Source organism: Eumetopias jubatus, unplaced genomic scaffold (assembly GCF_037043125.1).
Source record: "Eumetopias jubatus isolate StellerSeaLion01/CBP00866 unplaced genomic scaffold, mEumJub1_p1.0 scaffold_17, whole genome shotgun sequence".
Lineage (NCBI taxonomy): Eukaryota > Metazoa > Chordata > Mammalia > Carnivora > Otariidae > Eumetopias > Eumetopias jubatus.
Window position 1 is genome coordinate 55,700,545 of NW_028274823.1, and position 20,012 is coordinate 55,720,556.

The 20,012-nt window shown below is 34.9% G+C and overlaps 1 protein-coding gene and 1 pseudogene across 7 annotated transcripts in view; one reads left to right on the plus strand and one right to left on the minus strand.

Moving 5' to 3' along the window:
* The window catches only part of MICU1 (mitochondrial calcium uptake 1), a 239,994-nt gene that overhangs the window by 100,506 nt on the left and 119,476 nt on the right, over nucleotides 1-20,012 (plus strand). For all 7 annotated transcript variants that reach the window (XM_028109624.2, XM_028109623.2, XM_028109625.2 and 4 more), the window contains one exon: nucleotides 1,403-1,446. In XM_028109624.2, the coding sequence (XP_027965425.1) occupies nucleotides 1,403-1,446 (44 nt within the window). The remainder of the gene's footprint in view (nucleotides 1-1,402; nucleotides 1,447-20,012) is intronic.
* Nucleotides 16,698-17,179, minus strand: LOC114214148 (cyclin-dependent kinases regulatory subunit 2 pseudogene; annotated as a pseudogene).

Sequence of the window (20,012 nt, forward strand, 5' to 3'; positions counted from 1 at the left end):
AGTTGTCTACAACTCTTTCTTCTCTGTTCTTTTGTCATAGAAGTGTGTTCCACCTTTATGACTGTGCTGTCTTCTTGAATATATGTGAGGTTTCAAATTAGATTTGGTTTTTTGTTTTGTTTCATTTTATTTTAAATTTCCTTCTGTTTCCTAACTTACCTCTTTGTTTTGCAGTCAGTGGTTTATTTTGTTCAGGGCAGGCTCCTAGAAGTGAAGCACATTTTAGATAAGGAAAATAGGTAACCAAAAGTGTAGAAGCAGAAATGCAAAAAGCTTCCTCTGGGAAGATAATCTGATCGTTGTAATACTGTGAATGTAATGAGATAAGGGCCTGAACTAGCTTGAATGCAGTGAGAACCAAAAGAAAAGAACTGAGTAATTATGCAAGAAAAGTAAGTGTAATTATGAACTGACTTCTTCACTCTAAAAACTCCCAAAGCACCACTTTATTGAACTAGTTATATGCTCCCTTGTAGTGTTAATTATATGTGTATGCCTTTCTAACTAAATTGTGACTCTTCAGGGCGGGGCTTATAGCTCACTCATTAACTTTTTTTTTTTAAAGATGATTTATTTATTTATTTAACAGAGATAGATAGCGTTAGTAGGCAGAGTGGCAGACAGAGGGAGAGGGAGGGGCAGGCTCTCTGCCGAGCAGGGAGCCCGATGTGGGACTTGATCCCAGGACCCTGGGATCATGACCTGAGCCGAAGGCAGCCACTTAACCAACTGAGCCACCCAGGCGCCCCTCATTAACTTTTTTATAACTATTTATTGATCAAGCACTATGCCAAGGGCTGGGAGAAAGCAGTAGTCAAAGACAAATATCCCTGCCCTCAAGGATACTTAATTACTTACATCTTTCACAGTGCTTAGAATTAGATGCTAGGTATTCGCAGAGAAAATATTTGGTAACCCTACTTTAAAAGGTAATATTAGGATGGTCTATTGTATCTGTTTAGGTGTATTGCAAAATTTATTTGATATTAAACTATTCTCTCTTTAACTTGATACTAAAAACAATTATGCATTCAGATTAAACTAATATCCTTCACCTTATTTAAAGGTAATATAGCACATTGATATAATGAAAACAGCCCACCCTTGAAAGAGTCCAGGTTCTAGTTTAGCTCTACTGTTGAACAGGTTTGCACATGAATTTTTATTCTCTTTATCTTCTCAGAGCCTCAACTTTCTCGTATGTAAAATAAAGATTAGATCTTTTAGCACTGACACTTTGAATCCCAAAGTGGAAAAATTTTTCATTCCCATAACCTTTGAATAATGTGGCTAAGCCATCTAGTATATTTAATTGAATAATTGGAAATGACAGAGAGCTGTCATTTCATGTTTTATTTGAGTTATGATCATTGACTATACTGTTTTTTTTTCTCTTTTACAGACTTGGGTCTAGATCAGTATACAATAAAACGCTTTGATGGAAAGGTGAGCGAGCTATGACACCTAATATATATATCCTGTTGTTTACTAAGGAGATTTTAAAGTTCCTCTAGAATTCTTTGTGAGATCTGAATGCCTGTTCTTCTTGTCAAAAGAGCATGTTTCTTAGGTTGGAAGGCCTATAAGTGCCTTCAGATGCTTCTGAAAAAATCAAGTAGGGTTTTCTACACTTTTCCATATAAGGTAACACTCATGGGTAGCCTGCTGTATATAGTAAGTGTATGTTGACATTTGCATTTTAATTCAATTGCCATCATAAAGCTTAACAAGCCCCCAGTATTACATTTGCATTTCTTATAAAAACACTTATTTGATTTGACCTTCCTCAGACTTTGACACTATATAGCAGTAACCCTAACTAGAAAATTATAGAAGTCTTTACCGGTGCTTTTATAATAATTATGAAGGCTACCCCAAATTTGTATATACATTTGCATTATACTTTCTTTCAATTCTTTATTTTATGCACAAATACATCACATAATAAATTGTTCTTAAGTATAGAAAATGAAACTTTCAATTTTATCATCTCAAAGCAGTCAGTTAAACATGTTTTTCCCTTTCAGGCTGAGCTCTACAAAAAGAAAAAGAAAGTATTACACAGGGTCAGAAAGAAAAGTAAAAGGTCAGTTTTACAGAGGAGGAAGAAAGCACATCAGAAAGAAGAGAGAGCCCGGGATGGCTCTACAAAGCTTAAAGAGAAGGAAATCGGAAGGAAAATCATGCAGTGGCTGGAAAAGGCAGGATCACAAAAGGGGTCTAAATGGGTGGAGGTCAGGGTTAGTAGAAGCTGATCTTGCAGGAATATGTTGACCCTGCATCATTATATAAAACTCTGTGTACTCATAAGGTGAAGATATAAATACTAAGATCTTTTGCACAGGTGGAAAGAACGAGTGGCCACCTTAAGAGCTGAGTGATCTCAGTCAAGGCTTCCAGCCTAACAATTGCCTTTCCCATTCATATGGCCCATTGCCTTCATCTGGGTATGCTCTTTTTAAAGTCACATATTCTAAAAGAAAAAATGATCAAAAACAGCATTGAACTAGAATATTAGGAGACAGGTTCAGAGCTGGCTCTGCTTTGGGACAGCCACATCTTTGATCCTTGGTTGTCTCTGCCTCATATATAATCAAGTACCATATTCATGTGAAGGTTATTTCAGGCACTGATGTCAGGGTCTGATTTCAGAATCTCTGGCAAATCAGGTCCCTGTTTTATCTTTGTGTCACTCAGAGTCCAGCATATATCTGCCATATAGGAGGGGACAAATAAACATTTGATGACTTGGAAAAATCAACTAATCACATATTCTTTGGAGATATGACTCATTAAGTAGGTAATATGTTATAGCAAAATCAGTCTAACAAATCACAGTTTTTGGTCACTGAAGGAATTCAGAGTAGCATGAGATTTCTGTCCTCTATTATATTTATATATATGTAAATCTGAAAACATGTAAAGAAGTTGAATATGTGCAAGTTGAACAGTAAATTTACATGTTATAGGAGAATTTCCATTCCTAGAGGTCTCCAAATATAAAATCCCTAGTGGTCACTCATGTTTCATAAATGCTCTTTAAATTTTTATTTCAGCTAACTGTCCACTTGAGGCTAAAAATTTGCAACTCTGGGCATGACCAGTGAGCTCCACCTTTGTTTCGATCATATTCCGTTTATTAGCTCTGTATTTCCTCCCATTAGTGTCATTTGCATTTTTCTGTTTTCATTTATTTTTATAAAATAACAAAAGTAAACTGCAGTAAGATATTATAAGTATTTGAGTGCCCACCTTGCTGTAGAGATGAAAACGGCAGTACTTTGTTTGGAAGGCAGACTTTATGACAGATTGTAGTGCAAATGTTTGGGCTCTGAAGTATAAAATTCTGAAATGGGAGTAGGAAAGCAGGATTTAGGGATCTCAACGTATAATGGTTCAAAGTATGACTCATATGAAATTCAGGCATATGAAAGTTGACCAAGGGAACAGGTTCTGCAAGAGAATAGAGGAATGGCAGACTCTCATAGGGGTAGTGTAGAACTGAGCCAGGCCGCTTGTCCCCTAGCAAAGAGTGTATGGATTTTTCCTTCATCCACGTTATGATATGCATATTTAATCCCTTTGCCAGGTATTTCATTTAAATACTGTATTAATTTCCATCAAATATATCCTGAAGGTTATGGTTCTTAAATAGGATTTTTAAACTAAGTTCACCTCTAGTTTATGTCTTTATGAATAGTCTTTTATTTCATATGAAGTTTAAGAAAGTAGTTTCTGTGCTGTTTTTAAACCTTGTGTAATGAGGTATACAACATTAATTAGGGTTTAATCAGTTTAGAAGTTTTTCCAGGGATTTTTGCCATGTATTTGTGATATTTGTAATAAGGATCATCAACTGTTGATCTTATTATTTTCCTTTAGATCTTCATGTCTCTCTTTCTCTCAGTCAGAATATATTAATTCTTAAGTAGCAGCTTCCAGAGTGTATAAATCCTAAAACAATTTCCTCTTGAAAAAACAGATTTGTGTAGTAATTATAGTACATTTTATGCAAGATGGCCAGAAATTTAGTCCAAAGCTAATACCTTAGAGGAATTTCCTTTTAAACTTGCTTTGATCTTTATTTATTTATTTATTTATTTGAAAGAGAGAGAGAGAGCGAGAGCAGGAACACAAGCAGAGGGAGCGCGGGAGAGGGAGAAGCAGGCTCCCCACTGAGCAGGGAGCCTGATGTGGGGCTCGATCCCTGGACTCTGGGATCATGACCTGAACCGAAGGCAGGCGCTTAACGACTGAGCCACCCAGGGGCCCCTAAACTTGCTTTGATTTTTAAATGGGTCATTTTCTTTCTCTTGTTTTAACTTGAAAGATAAAACTAGTTATGAACTACTTAGAGATTTACTCCCATCTTCTTATCCCCCCCATTGTTTTAACTTTTAACACACCATGTAATAAAGTGTATCATTTGACCAGTAGGTAACACTGCCTTATTTTATTGTCTTTTAATTGAATTGTACTTTAGCCTTTTTGTCATTGAAAGCAAGAACAAATGTAGAAATAGTATCATTTTGTAGAGTTTTCTCATTTATGTTTGAATTTCATACAACCTCTAAATGCAAAGTAGAAAAGAAGGCCCAACTGATACTGAGAAATAATTGGACAGTTATTTCTTGTTTTGGTGCCTATCATCTTCTCTCTTTTGTTTGACTAGAAAAAGCCCTTAAGTAAATTCCTGTTTCAACTGATAGTGAAGCTGAATTTGATTAAAGCAGCTTTTGAATTTGGGGGAGGATCTTTTTCCAGAGCCCATCACTACCTAATGTTAATGTACACTAATCCTTTACTCTTAGTAGCAATTTCCTTTGTAGAAAAGTCATGAAATACATTATTATTGGCACTTGCATCATTTATGCATTTCAGAACTATCTACTAACACAGGCCTTGTATAAAGAAGCAATAGTGTCCCTTCGCTTTAAGAAAATGCTTTGTAGATAGGTGATGCTTTAAAAGACATTCAGACTGGGTCTTTAAAGTTCAAAAACTCAAAGCTTGAGGGCACCTGGGTGGCTCAGTTGGTTAAGCAACTCCCTTCAGCTCAGGTCATGATCCTGGAGTCCCAGGATCAAGTCCCGCATCAGGCTCCCTGCTCAGCAGGGAGTCTGCTTCTCCCTCTGATCCTCCTCCCTCTCATGCTCTCTCTCATTTTTTCTCTCTCAAATAAATAAATAAAATCTTCAAAAACTCAAAGCTTGAAAGTTCACATTTTTCTCTTAAAGGATATTTGAATATCACTACAGTGTACTAGCACTATTATACAGATGGTAATACAAAATATAGTCTGGCTTTTGTTTTAGTGTAATATATCAGAGATTTTTTAAAAAATGCACCCTCCCCCTGCAATATCCATGCATTCTGTTTATGACTTGTTAATGTAGTTACTTCATGAAGTTTGGGTTATATCTTTAATAAAAGCTATATTTTTTCTGGGTTTAATTTTTTAATCACATGATAACTGGCCTATAAAATAAAGCATCATTTCTAAATGGAGACTTTATATTATATAATCATCAAACATTTCTTTCATTTAATGATTTAGTTGCTGTTTTTTATTGGTGTAGCTTATCTCAAGTGGTTATACCCTTTATTTTCCTGTTTCTCTTAGCCCTCCCTTTTTTCCCTCAGCATATCAAAGATAGAAATTGTTTTGGATTTTCTGTTCCTGTTGTATGTGATAGACAACCCTCTCTGGACCAGACACCACCATTTTTTTTTTTTTTAAGTTACAGTAGAAAACTGCATGGTCTAGGTAAAATTGTTTCTTAAGCAAGGAATACCTATGTTCCAGAGTTTTGACATAATCCTCTTCTCTCTTCTAAAAACTGTAAAGCTCGTACTCTTTGTCAAGTAACAGTGAATTGCCCATTGAAAGTAAATTGTTCATTGTTATCATTTTACCATGTATTTCTTTTTCAGAAGATAGTCTTTTTAATTCTTCCTTCTCTATCAAATTCCCTTTTCCCCCAACCACTCCCTGAACATTTCAGGAAGCATCCCTCTGGACTGCATTTTTCGTTATTTGTATTTACAGTACCCTTAGAATCTCTCCAGTTTGGAAGAAAGAGCTAATGTGTGTTTTATTCCTCTCTTTTATGATACCTACAAGAATATTTGTACATGTGGAACAGAAAAAATATTTTACATCAAATTAAAATGACATTGTCCCCCCCCCAATGACATTGTCCACATTCAGGTGAAAGAGATAAAAGTATGGTCAAAGCCTAGAAAAGGAAGAACTGATTACAGTGTTTATAACAGAAAAAGTTATCAGCAGAAAAAAAAAATGGCAGCCATAGTTAAAAATCAAAGCTTTAATATAACCAAACGCTTTTAATTGCTTACTAGGTAAGAGTTCTTTAAAAAAATATTGATAAATGAACTTTAAAATGATATTCTGCTTAGGGGAAAGTCTAGGTTCCCCAAGGGAAATGTGAGCATTTTCCCCTATACCATAATACTCTTAATGCTTTACTTAAGTTGTTTATTTACTTTATATCATAGATAAGATCTTAGTGTGGAATAAGGGCAAGTATAATATTACTTTTTGACATGGATAGTAATGTGAAATTTACTGTAGATCAAGGAAATGTAAATTAGGAGAGGGGAGGGACTGAAAGCTCCATGGGACAAGAGTTTGATGAATCTTCACATTTATTTGAACTGTTTTAATTCTGCTCACATTTATATAGCAGGTTATGATGTTATGGGAATTCTGCATTGTTCACTAGGCACATCTCTCTTTCTCTCTTTTGGTTTGAAAGATGAACCTAAGTCAAGTCTAAATTCTTGGTGAATTGGTATATTTCTTCAGGTTTTTCTATTAAATACAAATATATAGACAGAATTGTATTATTTTTTCACCATGTTTTTATGTTTTTATTTGCTCTACCAATCCCATCTTTACAATAGAGTATATTACCTGTGTTGTCTTACTTTTATAATAGGGAAATTTTTGATTTAAAAAAAGCGTAGCAGATTCCAAGAGAATGCACAGATTTCCCCCACTGTCTAAAAGTAGAGCATTCCTTTGGAAGCTTTCATTAAGCTGAAACAGCATAAAGCAAAGAAATTATTACCATTTTCATAAAAGCAAAAATCCTCTTTGGGTTTTTTTCAGTTAGCAAAAACAGGTCCCAGCATAGGTCTTTCGTGAAGGGGGAGTGGTATAAAGCAGACTTTCACATAGCAGAGGTCCTGTCATTCCTGGAAGCCTGAAGTTCTCCACAAGGATTTCATATTCACATATTTATTTTAGGGCTGAAGATTTAGCCCATTTTCAAAACCACATTAGCATATTCACTCATTAGTTGTCAGTTGTTTAGTTTTGCAATTTAAAGTAAACTCTCTAAATGAAAAATACTCGACTCTGTCTCTTGCAGGAATTATTACTATAACTATATGAAAAAGAAGAATAGTTGGAGCTTTTTGAGTGTTTATCACATGCTACACTCTATTTTTGTTTTCTGGTTTTTGTTTCACATGCAATGTGGGGCTTGAACTCACGACCCAAGATCAAGAGTCGCCTGCTGTCTGGACTGAGTCAGCCAGGCACCGCTACACACTGTTTTAAGTGCTTACATATAACTCATTTAATCCACACAGCCACTACTTTTATCATCATTTTACAAATAAGAAACTACATAATAATTTTTTTTTAACATTAGATCATATAAGCTAGTAGGTAGTGGAGGCATGATTCCAAATTTGTAGTCTGGCTTCAGAGTTCAATCTTAAGCACTGGGGTATTTTATTCATATATCTAAGCAATTTGTCTATATGATCTATTTGTAAATAGAAATTTCTCTTGTCAAGTAGCTATTTTAATAATAACTTAATGCCATTTGTGCAAAAAAACCCCACAAAACCCTTGATATCTCACTTTCTTTTTGCTAAGCATGTTTGAAGTTAATTTTTTCTCCTTTGATAGAGTACAACTAGAAACTCCTTATTAACCTGAGAAACCACATGGTATAAGGAGTATATAAATTTTAATACTTAAATTTAGGAATCAGAATTTCAACTTCCTTTTTATTTGCTCCATTATTTTCTCATATGCCGTGAACACTATTGAGCATTTTGAAAAATGCTGTCTTTTCTTTTTATTGAAATGATCTCTTAAAGTGTGCACTGTCATCTATATTTGAAAAATTGGATCTTGGCTCATTGTCATCAAGATATTAGAGAAAATAATATTTCTATTACAGACTAAACTTACTCTCAAATATTGATTGGTTGTGTGTTAAAGGTAGCATCATTTGAATAGGGCCACTTACTATAGTGAGTCTTTAAACAAGCAAAAGTTTAGAATGTAATTGCATTACCAAGGAACTCAACATTCTGATTCAGCATTTCAAGAAATCCTTTGACACCTGTTGCAGTTTTCTGTTTTACTTTTAGTCTGTTTGTTCATCTTCTTTTGCATCCATAGTTCTCTAAATTATTTTAAGCCATTTTCTCAATTTTCTCTCTTCTTACAAATTAGCAAATTTAGCTCTTTTGTAACACACCACAGCCCTAAGAAAATCTGGCTTTGGTGTCTGAAATATTTTCCAAGAGATTTCCATTTTGAGCATCTAAGTATTTGACAGTTATGTGTAAATAATTAGTAGATGTTGTAAGTATGCTGACCTTGAGTAGGAAAAATACAACGTTATGGATCGCTGTACTTCTTAGTATGTAATAGCACAGGATGAAGAGTGTGACTTTGGATATGACAATTCTGTATTCATAAATGGGCTCCCCACATACTTGATAGGTAACCTTGGTCAAGAGACCATTTAACCTCTCTATCACCTTCTCAGTAAAATCCGGACAATGTGGTAAATTATCTGGCTCTACAAATTATAGCTACTTTCCATGACTTTGAGCCCTTTACTCAATTTATAAAAGGAGTTAGCTGCTGTCATATATATTATCCTCTTGGTTTGTATGAAATGCTACAGAATAGCATCTCCTCTGCCTAATTGCTCTCACCATGCCAGTTAAATCAGCTGTAAAAATCTCCTTGGGCTCTCTATAAGGAGCAATTGGCTGGGATTAAATAGCTAGTCCATGAACTAAAGAGAGACCTCTGGTTTGTTTTCTCATATCTGAGCTGTCCTTCATTCACAGTGATTCATCTCACCCATGTGTTGTAAAATCCTCTGGGCCTCTGTCACATCAATCCCAGCTTTAGGTTTGTAAATTGCTAATAGCATATATTTCTCAGTCAAGAACTTTTATCACTCTGCTAAGCTTGTTTTGAGAAGTATGGTAAGTTTGGGTTGAATTTTGTTTCACAGTGAAGTTCATTTGTTGAAAAAAAATCTTTAAACCCATTTGATATATGAAGATATATCAAATATCTTGGAGTGGTGTACCCAGCTAAATCAGCTAACCTACACTGCTTAATCAAATGTCATCCTCCATGATGGCTGGCTTTTTATCACTAATGTGAATAGTAATTCATTTAGTGCAACATAATTTTGCAGGAGACCTGTTTCTAAGTAGTCATTCTGAACTCTTCGAGTAGTTACTAATCCTTTAAACTCATCTGAGTTTGGTTGCCTGTATTTTATTATGGATGGTAAAGCAACATATTTGCCATGAAGTTTAAAAATATTATATCCATGAGACATCCTAATAGGAAACGTTAGAAATGCTTTGACTTCCCATGACAAAAAATGAAATGTTTGCCTTCCCATTTCTGTAAGAAACAGACTATTATTTGTGTGTTTTCTTTTTATAGTATTATGAAGTTTTTCTGCAATTGTGTTTCATTTGGGGGAAGTTAGGAATTGAGGTGTTGGGGTTTTTGTTTTATTGTACCTAGCAGATAATATATAAAACATTCCTATGTATTCCTCATTTCCTGTTTCTAGGTGTTCAGTGAATTTATTACAGATCTAAATTCATCCTTATATGTTACAATACTTTGTGATATGTATGTTTGATTTTGGAGTTTTTGTTCATGTAATCAGACGATGTCCATTTTTTTTCTTTTTCTCATCTTCTGATCAGGATTTCTGGCAGGTACTGACTCAGCAGCATGTGCTTTAAATTAATGTTCCAAAATCCATAGTAATGCTTTAGGGACAAAGGTTCAGTGCATGCTCATGTCCTTCCCCCTGCTCCGTTCAGAATGATTCAATTCCTGTCACTTTTAACATATTTTATCTTTAATATGACAATTCCAACACTGCCCTGGCCCTTGAGAATATAATACCTAGCATGATTTAAAAGGAAGTTTTAACATTATGTGTCACACAAAAGGTCAAGAAACTGTTACCACTAAGTTGTATAAGGGATACTCAGTCAATTGGGTCATGTAACTAGTCTTAGTCAGGATGTCATGTTCCTAGTTAAACTGTTAACAGGAACGGTGAGGCAGCAGTAATTTCAAGTGAAAATTAATCTTTTGCTTTGAAATTTCTTACATGATAAATACAGATAAGTTTAGTTGCACTTTGTTCAATAAAATGGCTTAACAGGAAACAAATGGAACATTTAGAAAGACTGCATTAGTTTGCTTTTTTGAGCTAATCAACAACTTTAACTTGGAAAAGCAAGCAAATACATGAAGAAAATCATGAAAGAGAATATATAGGTCTTAATCTGGCAAAAGAGAAGTTCTTTTTAAATTGATCTTTGAAGACTTACACTCTTTAATTATAATTTATAAATTATTAAAATCTATTCATTTTTAAAAAGACATTACTCTCGTATTGCTTAATAGAAATAGAAATGAAACTAAATTATATCTTTTGTTTTAAAATAATTAATGATATAATTAATGAGATCACAGTGTGCTCTTTAGTTTTATAGAACATTTTTCCTGTGCTTCCTTTTTTTAAAAATGGGATATATTTTTAGTAGTCTTCTTACCAAATCCCAAACCAATTATCCTGTTATTGGTACAGTTGATTATCTTCTGTTTTTAATTGCATTCTGAAACAAACCAACAAATACTTGAATGATTATGTCAAAATAATTTATTGATAATCCCAGTATCAATGTTTCTAAGCCTGGAGATTCTGTTTTAGAACAGGTACAGCACAACTAGTAGGCATAGTGCGAAGGAGAGTGTATCAGATAAGGTACTTAATACCTGTGATTGAGGAAAGCTGCTTCTACTTCTGTAATTGTGGCAGGACAATTTGTACAAGGCATCTAAAAAGTCTTTCTTCCCTTTGATGGTTGTATGGTTTAAGAATTTAAGAATTTAAAATGACTTGCCTCACATAGCTGTCCCTATTAGAAAATGAGAAGAGAAAAGAGGTAGGAATTGGTTAAGTGCTTGGAAGTCTCTGGAATCTGCTGTATTGGGTAATCAGCTACCATAGTAGACAAAAGAACACTGGTCTTCTTTAAACTTTGACTCTTGAAGGTGATATCCTTTGTTGAGTAAGGATTCAAAATCAAGTTTTACTATATTATTAAGGATATCTTGTGAATAAGCTTTTTGTATTGAAAATAATAAACTTTTTTTTTCGAAGACTAGATAGTGGGGGATTGTTTATCTATATCACTATAAATATCACTCATTTTGGTGACACTAGTATAAATCCTTTAAGGTTCCAAAGGTCAGGGAGCAGTGACTTGATAGAAGAGGGCTTTCTTGCTTGCTTCCTTAACAGGGATTTGTCCTTTGCATGCTAAGTTCCTATTGCCTGTGGAAAGGCTGGATACATTTTGTTTTTCTGGTAGCATAGAGCTGTTCTTCAGATGCAGCTTATGAATGGTGTGAAATATTATATTGCTGTGAGGAGTATTCATAATGTCTCTTTCCAGTCTCTGAGTTCCACCACTACTAAAGTATGTTGATTTAATTCATGTGTTTGATGATTCAAGTTGAAGAAAGAAATGATAATATAATCATTAAGTGCTCCCAAGGAGGGTGTAGTTTACTTGATTGCCCCAAATATTCAGACATCTATTAATATGTTTTTAAATACATTTTTATTTTAGATTGTTTGTTTGAACTTGGGGTCAGCAACCCATTTGATTTATCATTGTTGATTTGAAAGCATAAACATGACTAAACATTACATTTCTAACACCTTCATGTTTCATTTTTCCATCATGAAACAAGATTTGAAATTCACTTTGACATGGGAGGACTTGGTTCTAGATAACTTCCTTGCACAAATACTCTAACATGTTTTGAGGTTACACAAAGTGAAAGATACTCAAAACATTTTTTTCTCCTGTTCCAGTAAAAATGGGTTCTCAACTTAGCCTAGACATCTGTTGATGATCTTTGATTGCAGAGAAAGTATGAGAATAGCTTTTGCTTTGCATATCTGTCTTTGCCATGATGCATTTTTTTAAGTTCCAAACTTAAATAAAAAACTTTTCCAATTACAGTTTAGTCTAACATCTATTAATTAAGAGCATAAAGAGCCATTACATTCTTGAACTGATACTCATTTTCAAAATGATTAAAATATGCATCTGAACAAGTCAAGGCATAAAAATACATTGTACACCTACATTGTTAACTAGACTTTCCTCTTCAAGATAACTGAGCTGATACAAGCTAAGTCCCAGGATTAATATTTTATAATAGTGAACACTTGTTTTGCTCTGAAAATATTCAGTCCCCATTAACAATTTCAGAAGCTGCAAGTAATTTCTCTGCATTTGATACAATATAACATATAATGGTTCTGGAGTCAAACCATGACCTGTCCTGCCATTTTATAGCATTGTTACCTTGCACTACTTATTTAATTTCTCTGAACTTCAGTTTTCTCATCTGTAAAGTGCAAATAGTAGTATTACCTATCTCATAGTATTGCAGTGAGGACTTAAAGAAGTGTATGTAATTCAAGTGCTTAGCACAGTGCCCGCAATGAAATATGCAAACTATAATTTTTAAATTTTTTTTAAGATTTTACTTATTTATTTGACAGAAAGAGACACAGCGAGAGAGGGAACACAAGCAGGGGGCATGGGAGAGGGAGAAGCAGGCTTCTCATGGAGCAGGGAGCCTGATGCGGGGCTCGATCCCAGGACCCTGCGATCATGACCTGGGCCAAAGGCAGACGCTTAACGACTGAGCCACCCAGGCACCCCCAATTTTTAAATTCTTAATATACCTTTAATGGTCAGTGGTGTTCAAGGGATACCTATAAATGTTAGAGTTCAAACTGATTTAAAAATTCTTCATTTAGAGGGCTTCCTGGGAGATGGTAGTTATTAGAACAATGTAGAATGGTTGGTGATCCTCAGAGTGAAACTCTGTTTTTATGATGTGATTTTTTCTTTTCTTTTTTTTCTAAAGATTTTATTTATTTATTTGACAGAAACACAGCGAGAGAGGGAACACAAGCAGGGGGAGAGGGAGAAGCAGGCTTCCTGCAGAGCAGGGAGCCCAATGCGGGACTCGATCCCAGGACCCTGGAATCATAACCTGAGCCGAAGGCAGACACTTAACAACTGAGCCACCCAGGCGCCCCTGATTTTTTCTTGTAATAATTTTTTCCTTATGGGAGACAGTGAGATGCTATATTGACTGACTTTTCAAAATTTGTATGTGAGATGGTTTTTCCATGAAGTAATAGGGAAGACTTTTATAACCCACGTGACTGAAACCAAGACTATTGCTGAACCCACCACACTTCTTTTCAGTGCTGATTGATTTGAGTGGCCGAAGTTCAAAATTATGTTCTTAGATTTAAGTAGCGAATAATCAATAATGGTAAATCGTAGATTCTCTCACCCACAGCTGCTTCAAAGCAAGTATGCAGGCATAATGTGGTAGGAAATAATAGAATTAACAATTTTCCCCTTCTAAGGTTTTGATAATACCTTATCAGATACTGAAGACTGAAATCCCTTCAATAATGTTGTACACTTCCTTAAAGTGAATGTTATTCCAGGAGACTTACAAATTTTTAATCATTGCTTTAATCAAATCTTCCGCCACCCTTTTTTTAAGCATCTTCATTTGTATCCGTTTTCTCTGTAGCCATCTAGTTAATGAAGTAGGAAAACATTTGCATGATAGATATTTAGAGTTGTTCTCAGAGCTAAAGTGGTTAGAATTGGGACTGAAAAGAGAATGGCTTTCTGGCCGCGTGAAGTTTACAGTATCTTAAGCATTCACCTTCCACAGTTTGTTGCACAGTCATTTCTGTTTTTCTGCCTCAGATGTTCTATTACCTTTGAGAAGGTTGCAAACTCTGAGTCAGGAGAAGTCCTAAACCACTCTAAATTAGAAACTTCTTAATTTAATTTTATCTGACATATCCTCAACTCCTACCTTTCTGCAAGTTCAGGTATGGGATGGGGGAGGAAGAATACATATTTTAACTGTGCAACATTTTCTGTTTGATTGGGAATAGTGTGATTGTTTAAGATGGATATCTTACCAAGGCTTTGGCATCTATGCACCAACTAAATAATGAAGTATGGGCATTAATTGCATGGGAAAATTGCCGAATTTTCTAACACTCTTCCCCTCCCTGCCCCAACCCCAACCTCATGTAGAAATAGGTCAAAATTGCATTTTCTGGAAGAAGCGTATTATTATCATTACTTTGCTTTTGAAGTACCTCAAGTATTTTCTTAAGGGTTTTAGATAGACTTTGAAACACGTATATCAGTCATCTAGGGAAATGTTAATACTAAAACAATCCAGTTATCTCAGGCTCATAAAGGATGACATCTTAAGTAGGAAAACTGTGTTCTTTATCAGATTTTTCTATAAGCCAGAGATGATTTGAGGTTCTAGATGATATATTAGCATCTATTTTGCTGGCATAGTCCTTCAACTACTATTTGATAGGAAGTTTATTTCGAACTGAAATTGAAATTTCATCAGAATTGAAAAGTGGGTTTTAACTAGAATAAATAATGAGATTAAACTTCTAGATATGATTTTTCTCTTTGGCTTCATCCCGTTGAGTCTTAAAAGGCAAAATTATTGGCCCTATTTTGATCAACCCTGTTAAAGTTAGGATTCACTGAGCATAGTTGGTATTAATGAATTTGAACCATGATTGGAATTCCCAGTCCCAAAGCTCCTGATGGCACCTGCAACCATGGCAGTGTTATATAGGTTTATGTGATTGGTCAGAAACCAGAGTGTGGATGCTTTAGCACAAAAACATCCTGGTAAAACAGTTTTGTTTTGTTTTTTTTAAGATTTATTTATTTATTTATTAGAACGCGGCGCACGCATGAGCAGGAGAGGGGCAGAGAGGGAGAGAGAGGAAGCCGACTCCCACTGAGCGGGGAGCCCAGTGTGGGGCTCCATCTCACGACCCTGAGATCATGACTTGAGCCAAACCAAGAGTTGGGTGCTTAACTGACTGAGCCACCCTAGGTGCCCCAAATAGTTCTGTTTTAGACTCATTGAGAGGTATAATAATTATACATGTATAGGGTATGATTTGCTTTAAGTTTCTAATTAAGTGTTTCTGCTTACCTAAAAATAAAAAGATTCGGGATATGATGCAGTTGAGGTCAGCACCAAGACCCTTATGAGGTTATTTATTTATTTGTTTTTACTTGAGTTCAGTAATTTGAATGTTTTATGATAGTGAGTCTGTAGTTGGGGTTTAAATTTTGAAACATAAGATCTTAGGGTAGGTCACTAAATGAATAGCAAAGCAGTTAAATTTCCCTTAAGTCAGTGAGCACATTGCTTTGAAATATTTTGCATAATTTTGTTCTTTAAAGGAAGTAATATTTGTCAGTAAATTCTGATCAGTTGATCTGCATTTCTGCATTTCAGCCTTAATTTCAGAGATTCAAGTGATTTGACTAGAGTTTGAAATGTAAGTTTTTTAAGATGTGCTCAATATGATATATAGAATTGTTGAATCACTGTGTTGTACACCTGGAAGTAATAGAACACTATGTCAACTATACTTTAATTTTAAAATAACAGTAATAAAATAAAATAGCATAATGCTCTGGAAGGTGTCTGCAATTACAATCTCTTTTTAAAATATCCATTGTTCTGTTTCGCCATATATACTGAAGAATTGGTAGAATCTTCCTCAGTAACTTTAAGATGAAAACAAGCTTCTCTTAGACCCTTACTATAAATTTTCTGGCTAAACTTACATTTTCATATATTACTTAATCTCCCATTATATGGCCTTACAATAGATTTGGAATATATTCTACTTCTTTTGACTTCTGTTTTATACAGAAATTTCTTCCTTTTAGTTTGTCTAATGTTTATTATTTACATTGAATTTACTACTTATATTGAATTAAATACAAATATTTATGATAGATTTTCCTAGTAAAAATTCATTATATATGTTCATTAGTATAATATAAATGTTCATTAGTAACAAAAGATATAAATAACTACCTCTGAGATAGTGACAGAAAGTGAACATTACCAATCTGCTAAGGAAGATTATGTTTTCCTTGGACTATGCCCCTATTTCATCCTTAAAGTATATAAATGATATTTGCTTAGGAAAATAATGACTTAAAATTTAGTCAAAGATTAAACATTATTCAAAGATTAAGTGAAGAAACATTTTACTTAACATTCTCAGTTTGCAGAATTAAACATTGATAAGACTTTGGAGTAAGAAAAAATAACCCGAAACCTTCCCTCTACTTTCCTTCCTTGAATCTAGATTTTCCATTTTTACCATACTTTGGGGTTTTTAAAAAAAATTTTTTTAAATGCAACATACAAACTTTATTTAACAAAAGTAACAGGTAAAGTCAAACAGGCACTTATATTAAGAGAAAAACCAACTAGAAGAAATTTTATCTTAAACACCTTACAGTAACCTATTTGCAGTTGCATTTACTGAGCTCTGTTGCTGTGAAGAATACAGCTCATGCACAGGTATGGATCAACAATTTGTACATTTTTCAAGTATTCACTGAATACTACCTTATATACACATATACATTAAATTTGAAAAAGATTTAATTTACGATCCCCAGATAGACTTCATTTTTGTTGCTCTTTTGGAAGAGGTCGTCTAAAGAGAAGAATATGTGGTTCTGGCTCATGAATCATGTAATGAACCCAGCCTAGACTCTGTTGGACACCAAGTCTCCTCCACTGCTCTTCAGACATCAGATGGGTTTTCGGGACTTGTTTGGAAAGTTCTCTGGGTAACATGACATGCCGGTGCTCGTAGTGCTCGTCAAAGTATTTGTCCGAGTAGTAGATCTGCTTGTGGGCCATCCTGCGGGCAGGTGGGAGCGACGGGGCGCAAAGAGCGGGCGTGGCGGGCCACACGTCCTGGTCTGGCCAAAGCAACGACTCGACTCCCGGGGCTTTTAAAATTTTATTCAATATCAAACTTAAATGTCTATATTTTCACAGATTCCCTGTGTACTATGGCTCGTTGGTTTGAGGATATTATTTATGGTAGAAGCAGGCCTTTGATTTATAAAGACCAGCTAAGAAGCAGTCATACAAAACAAAATAGTCTAAAAATTGGTTTTGTAGTAACTCTCATTTTTATATATTTATTTTATAAATTTTACATATATTTATTTGATTTTAATATATTTTAATATATTTTAATATATTTATTTGATTCTTCTCCTAGCTTTGAGTAATTTGAGGGATCAAATTTGATAGTTTTATGGCAGTTTTTGATTAATGTCATGAATTTTTTTAAGAAAATTGTCTTTGGAGTTGTGGATACTCAACCCACTTATAAATTCTTTGAGTTAATTAATAGGTGTATAATCTTAAATGCACCTGAACCACTCTTTAAGTGGATGCCTTGAAAAACATACATGTAACTTCCCTCCCTCTCTCCTTCTACCCCCACCACAACTCCAGAAGCGTGGAAGAACAATGTAGACCTTTAAGAAAGAATTAGAAGATTACATTGCACAGGGCACACTGAAAAGCATGGCTAATTTAAACATCTTTCTTATTTTTAAGGAGCTCTTGCAAAACATGCACAACATTCTCTGTTCTTTCTCTTAAACACATGCACACATATGTGCATACATGCTTTCCCTTTCCTCCGTTTTCCCTGACTTTGATATGTCCCTTCCTCTCTTTTTTTCTTCACCTTTCTAGGGTCCTTTTTCCTTCTATGTCTTGTCTTTCAGATGTTTTCAACTTTTTCTCCTGTGGAGCACTTTGGCCTTCTTCTGGCCTCTTCTTCCTATCACTCTTCTCAGTTCAGCAGAGATCTCATATACAGCTGCACAAACAAATATTTTCTCCTTTAGAGGACTGAGGGTTGCAAACATGGACATAATTCTGTGTAAGGCATTAGAGGAAGGATGCCTTCCTGGAGAAAATCACACTTAACTAAAGTAGCATTGTAAGGTATTTTTATTTAGCCCCTCTGGAGATATGTTCCAGTAGTAATTCTCAACCAGTATACAATTGAAGGTATGTTCAATGCCATCTTTATTATCTCTGCACACTTTACAACTGTCTAATAGTGGAGGTGGCTAAGCCTAAACCTGACCCCAGATGCATCTCATGCAGAGTTTTAAGCTACCTTTTTAACCATTCAGATAATTTCATGTTTATTTATACTTTGGAAAATAGTCATACACTTTGTTAGTAATCAAAAGATCTTCAAAAGAAAATGGGCTACTCAAATCAGCAAATATTATAGAAAAAGTAGCCACACTTATATGGTACCTTAATTTTTAACAAAGGTGCCAAAATAATAAGTGGGGAAAGGAAGGTGTTTTCAACAAATGATTTAGAAACAACTATGTATCTATATTTTAAAAAATAAACCCTACCCCTTCCCTCACTATACACACAATTTGCTTGGAATAGATTGTAGACCTAAAGGTAAAATCTATGACTCTAAGGCTTCTAAAAGAAAATATGAGGCTATTTTAATGGACTAAAGAGAGGCAAAAATTTATTAGCATATAAAAAGCAATAACCGTAAAGGAATAAAAACAATTAGACTTAATGAAAATTTAAAACTTTTCATTGTTAAGATAAAATAGAAATTATACGCCATAAACTAGCAGCAAATATTTTTAATACATGTATTTGACTATATTTGTTATCTTTTGCTGAGTAATAAAGCCAAAGCTTAGTGGCTTAAAACAGTAATAATCGTTTCTTGTCACTTATACTTTCTGTGAATAAGGAATTTGGGAGCAATTTGTCTAGATGGTTCTGACTCAGACTTTTCATGAGGTTGCAGTCAGAGGTTGGCTAAAGCCTTAGCCATCTAGCTTGACTGAGAATGGAAGACTCATTTCTAAGGTGGCCCACTAAAATATCTGGTATTGACTATTATTGGAAGGCCTCAGATCCTCTCCCTGTAGGCTCTCCACAGTCCTGCCTGAGTGTTCTTTTCTTTTCTTTTTTTTTTTAAAGATTTTATTTATTTATTTGACAGAGAAAGCACAAGCAGGGGAAGCAGCAGAGGGAGAGGGAGAGGGAGAAGCAGATGCGGGGCTTGATTCCAGGACCCTGGGATCATGACCTGAGCCGAAGGCAGATGCTTAACCATCTGAGCCACCCAGGCACCCCCTGAGTGTTCTTTTCAAATGACAGCTGGCTTCTCTCCAACAGACCAATGTGCCTTTTATGCCTTTTATGACCTAGCCTCAGAAGTCAGACATTATGACTTAAGCTGTCTTCTGTTGGTCATACAGACCAACCCTGATTCATTGTGGAAGGGGAACTAGGTCTACATAAGAATGTGAGTAATAGCAGGCAAAAATCACTAGGATACCCAGGTCAGGCTTCCTGAAAAGAGTCTCATATCCAGGACACACGACGATCAGTGATAAAAAACAAAACAAAACAACCCCAATTAAAAAGGGCAAAAGACTTGGATTTTGCAAATACATAATTTCCAATAAATAGAGAATGCTCAACAACATTGGCCAGCAAGGAAATGCACAATAAAACTACAATGAGGTCCTACTACATACCCACTCAAATGGCTAAAATGAAAAAGACTGGCAACACAAAAGTTGGCAATGATGTGGAGTGACTGGAACTCTCATACGTTGATGGTATGAGTGAAAAATGTACAGCAACTTTGAGGAGAGTCAAAATAGCCAACAACTGA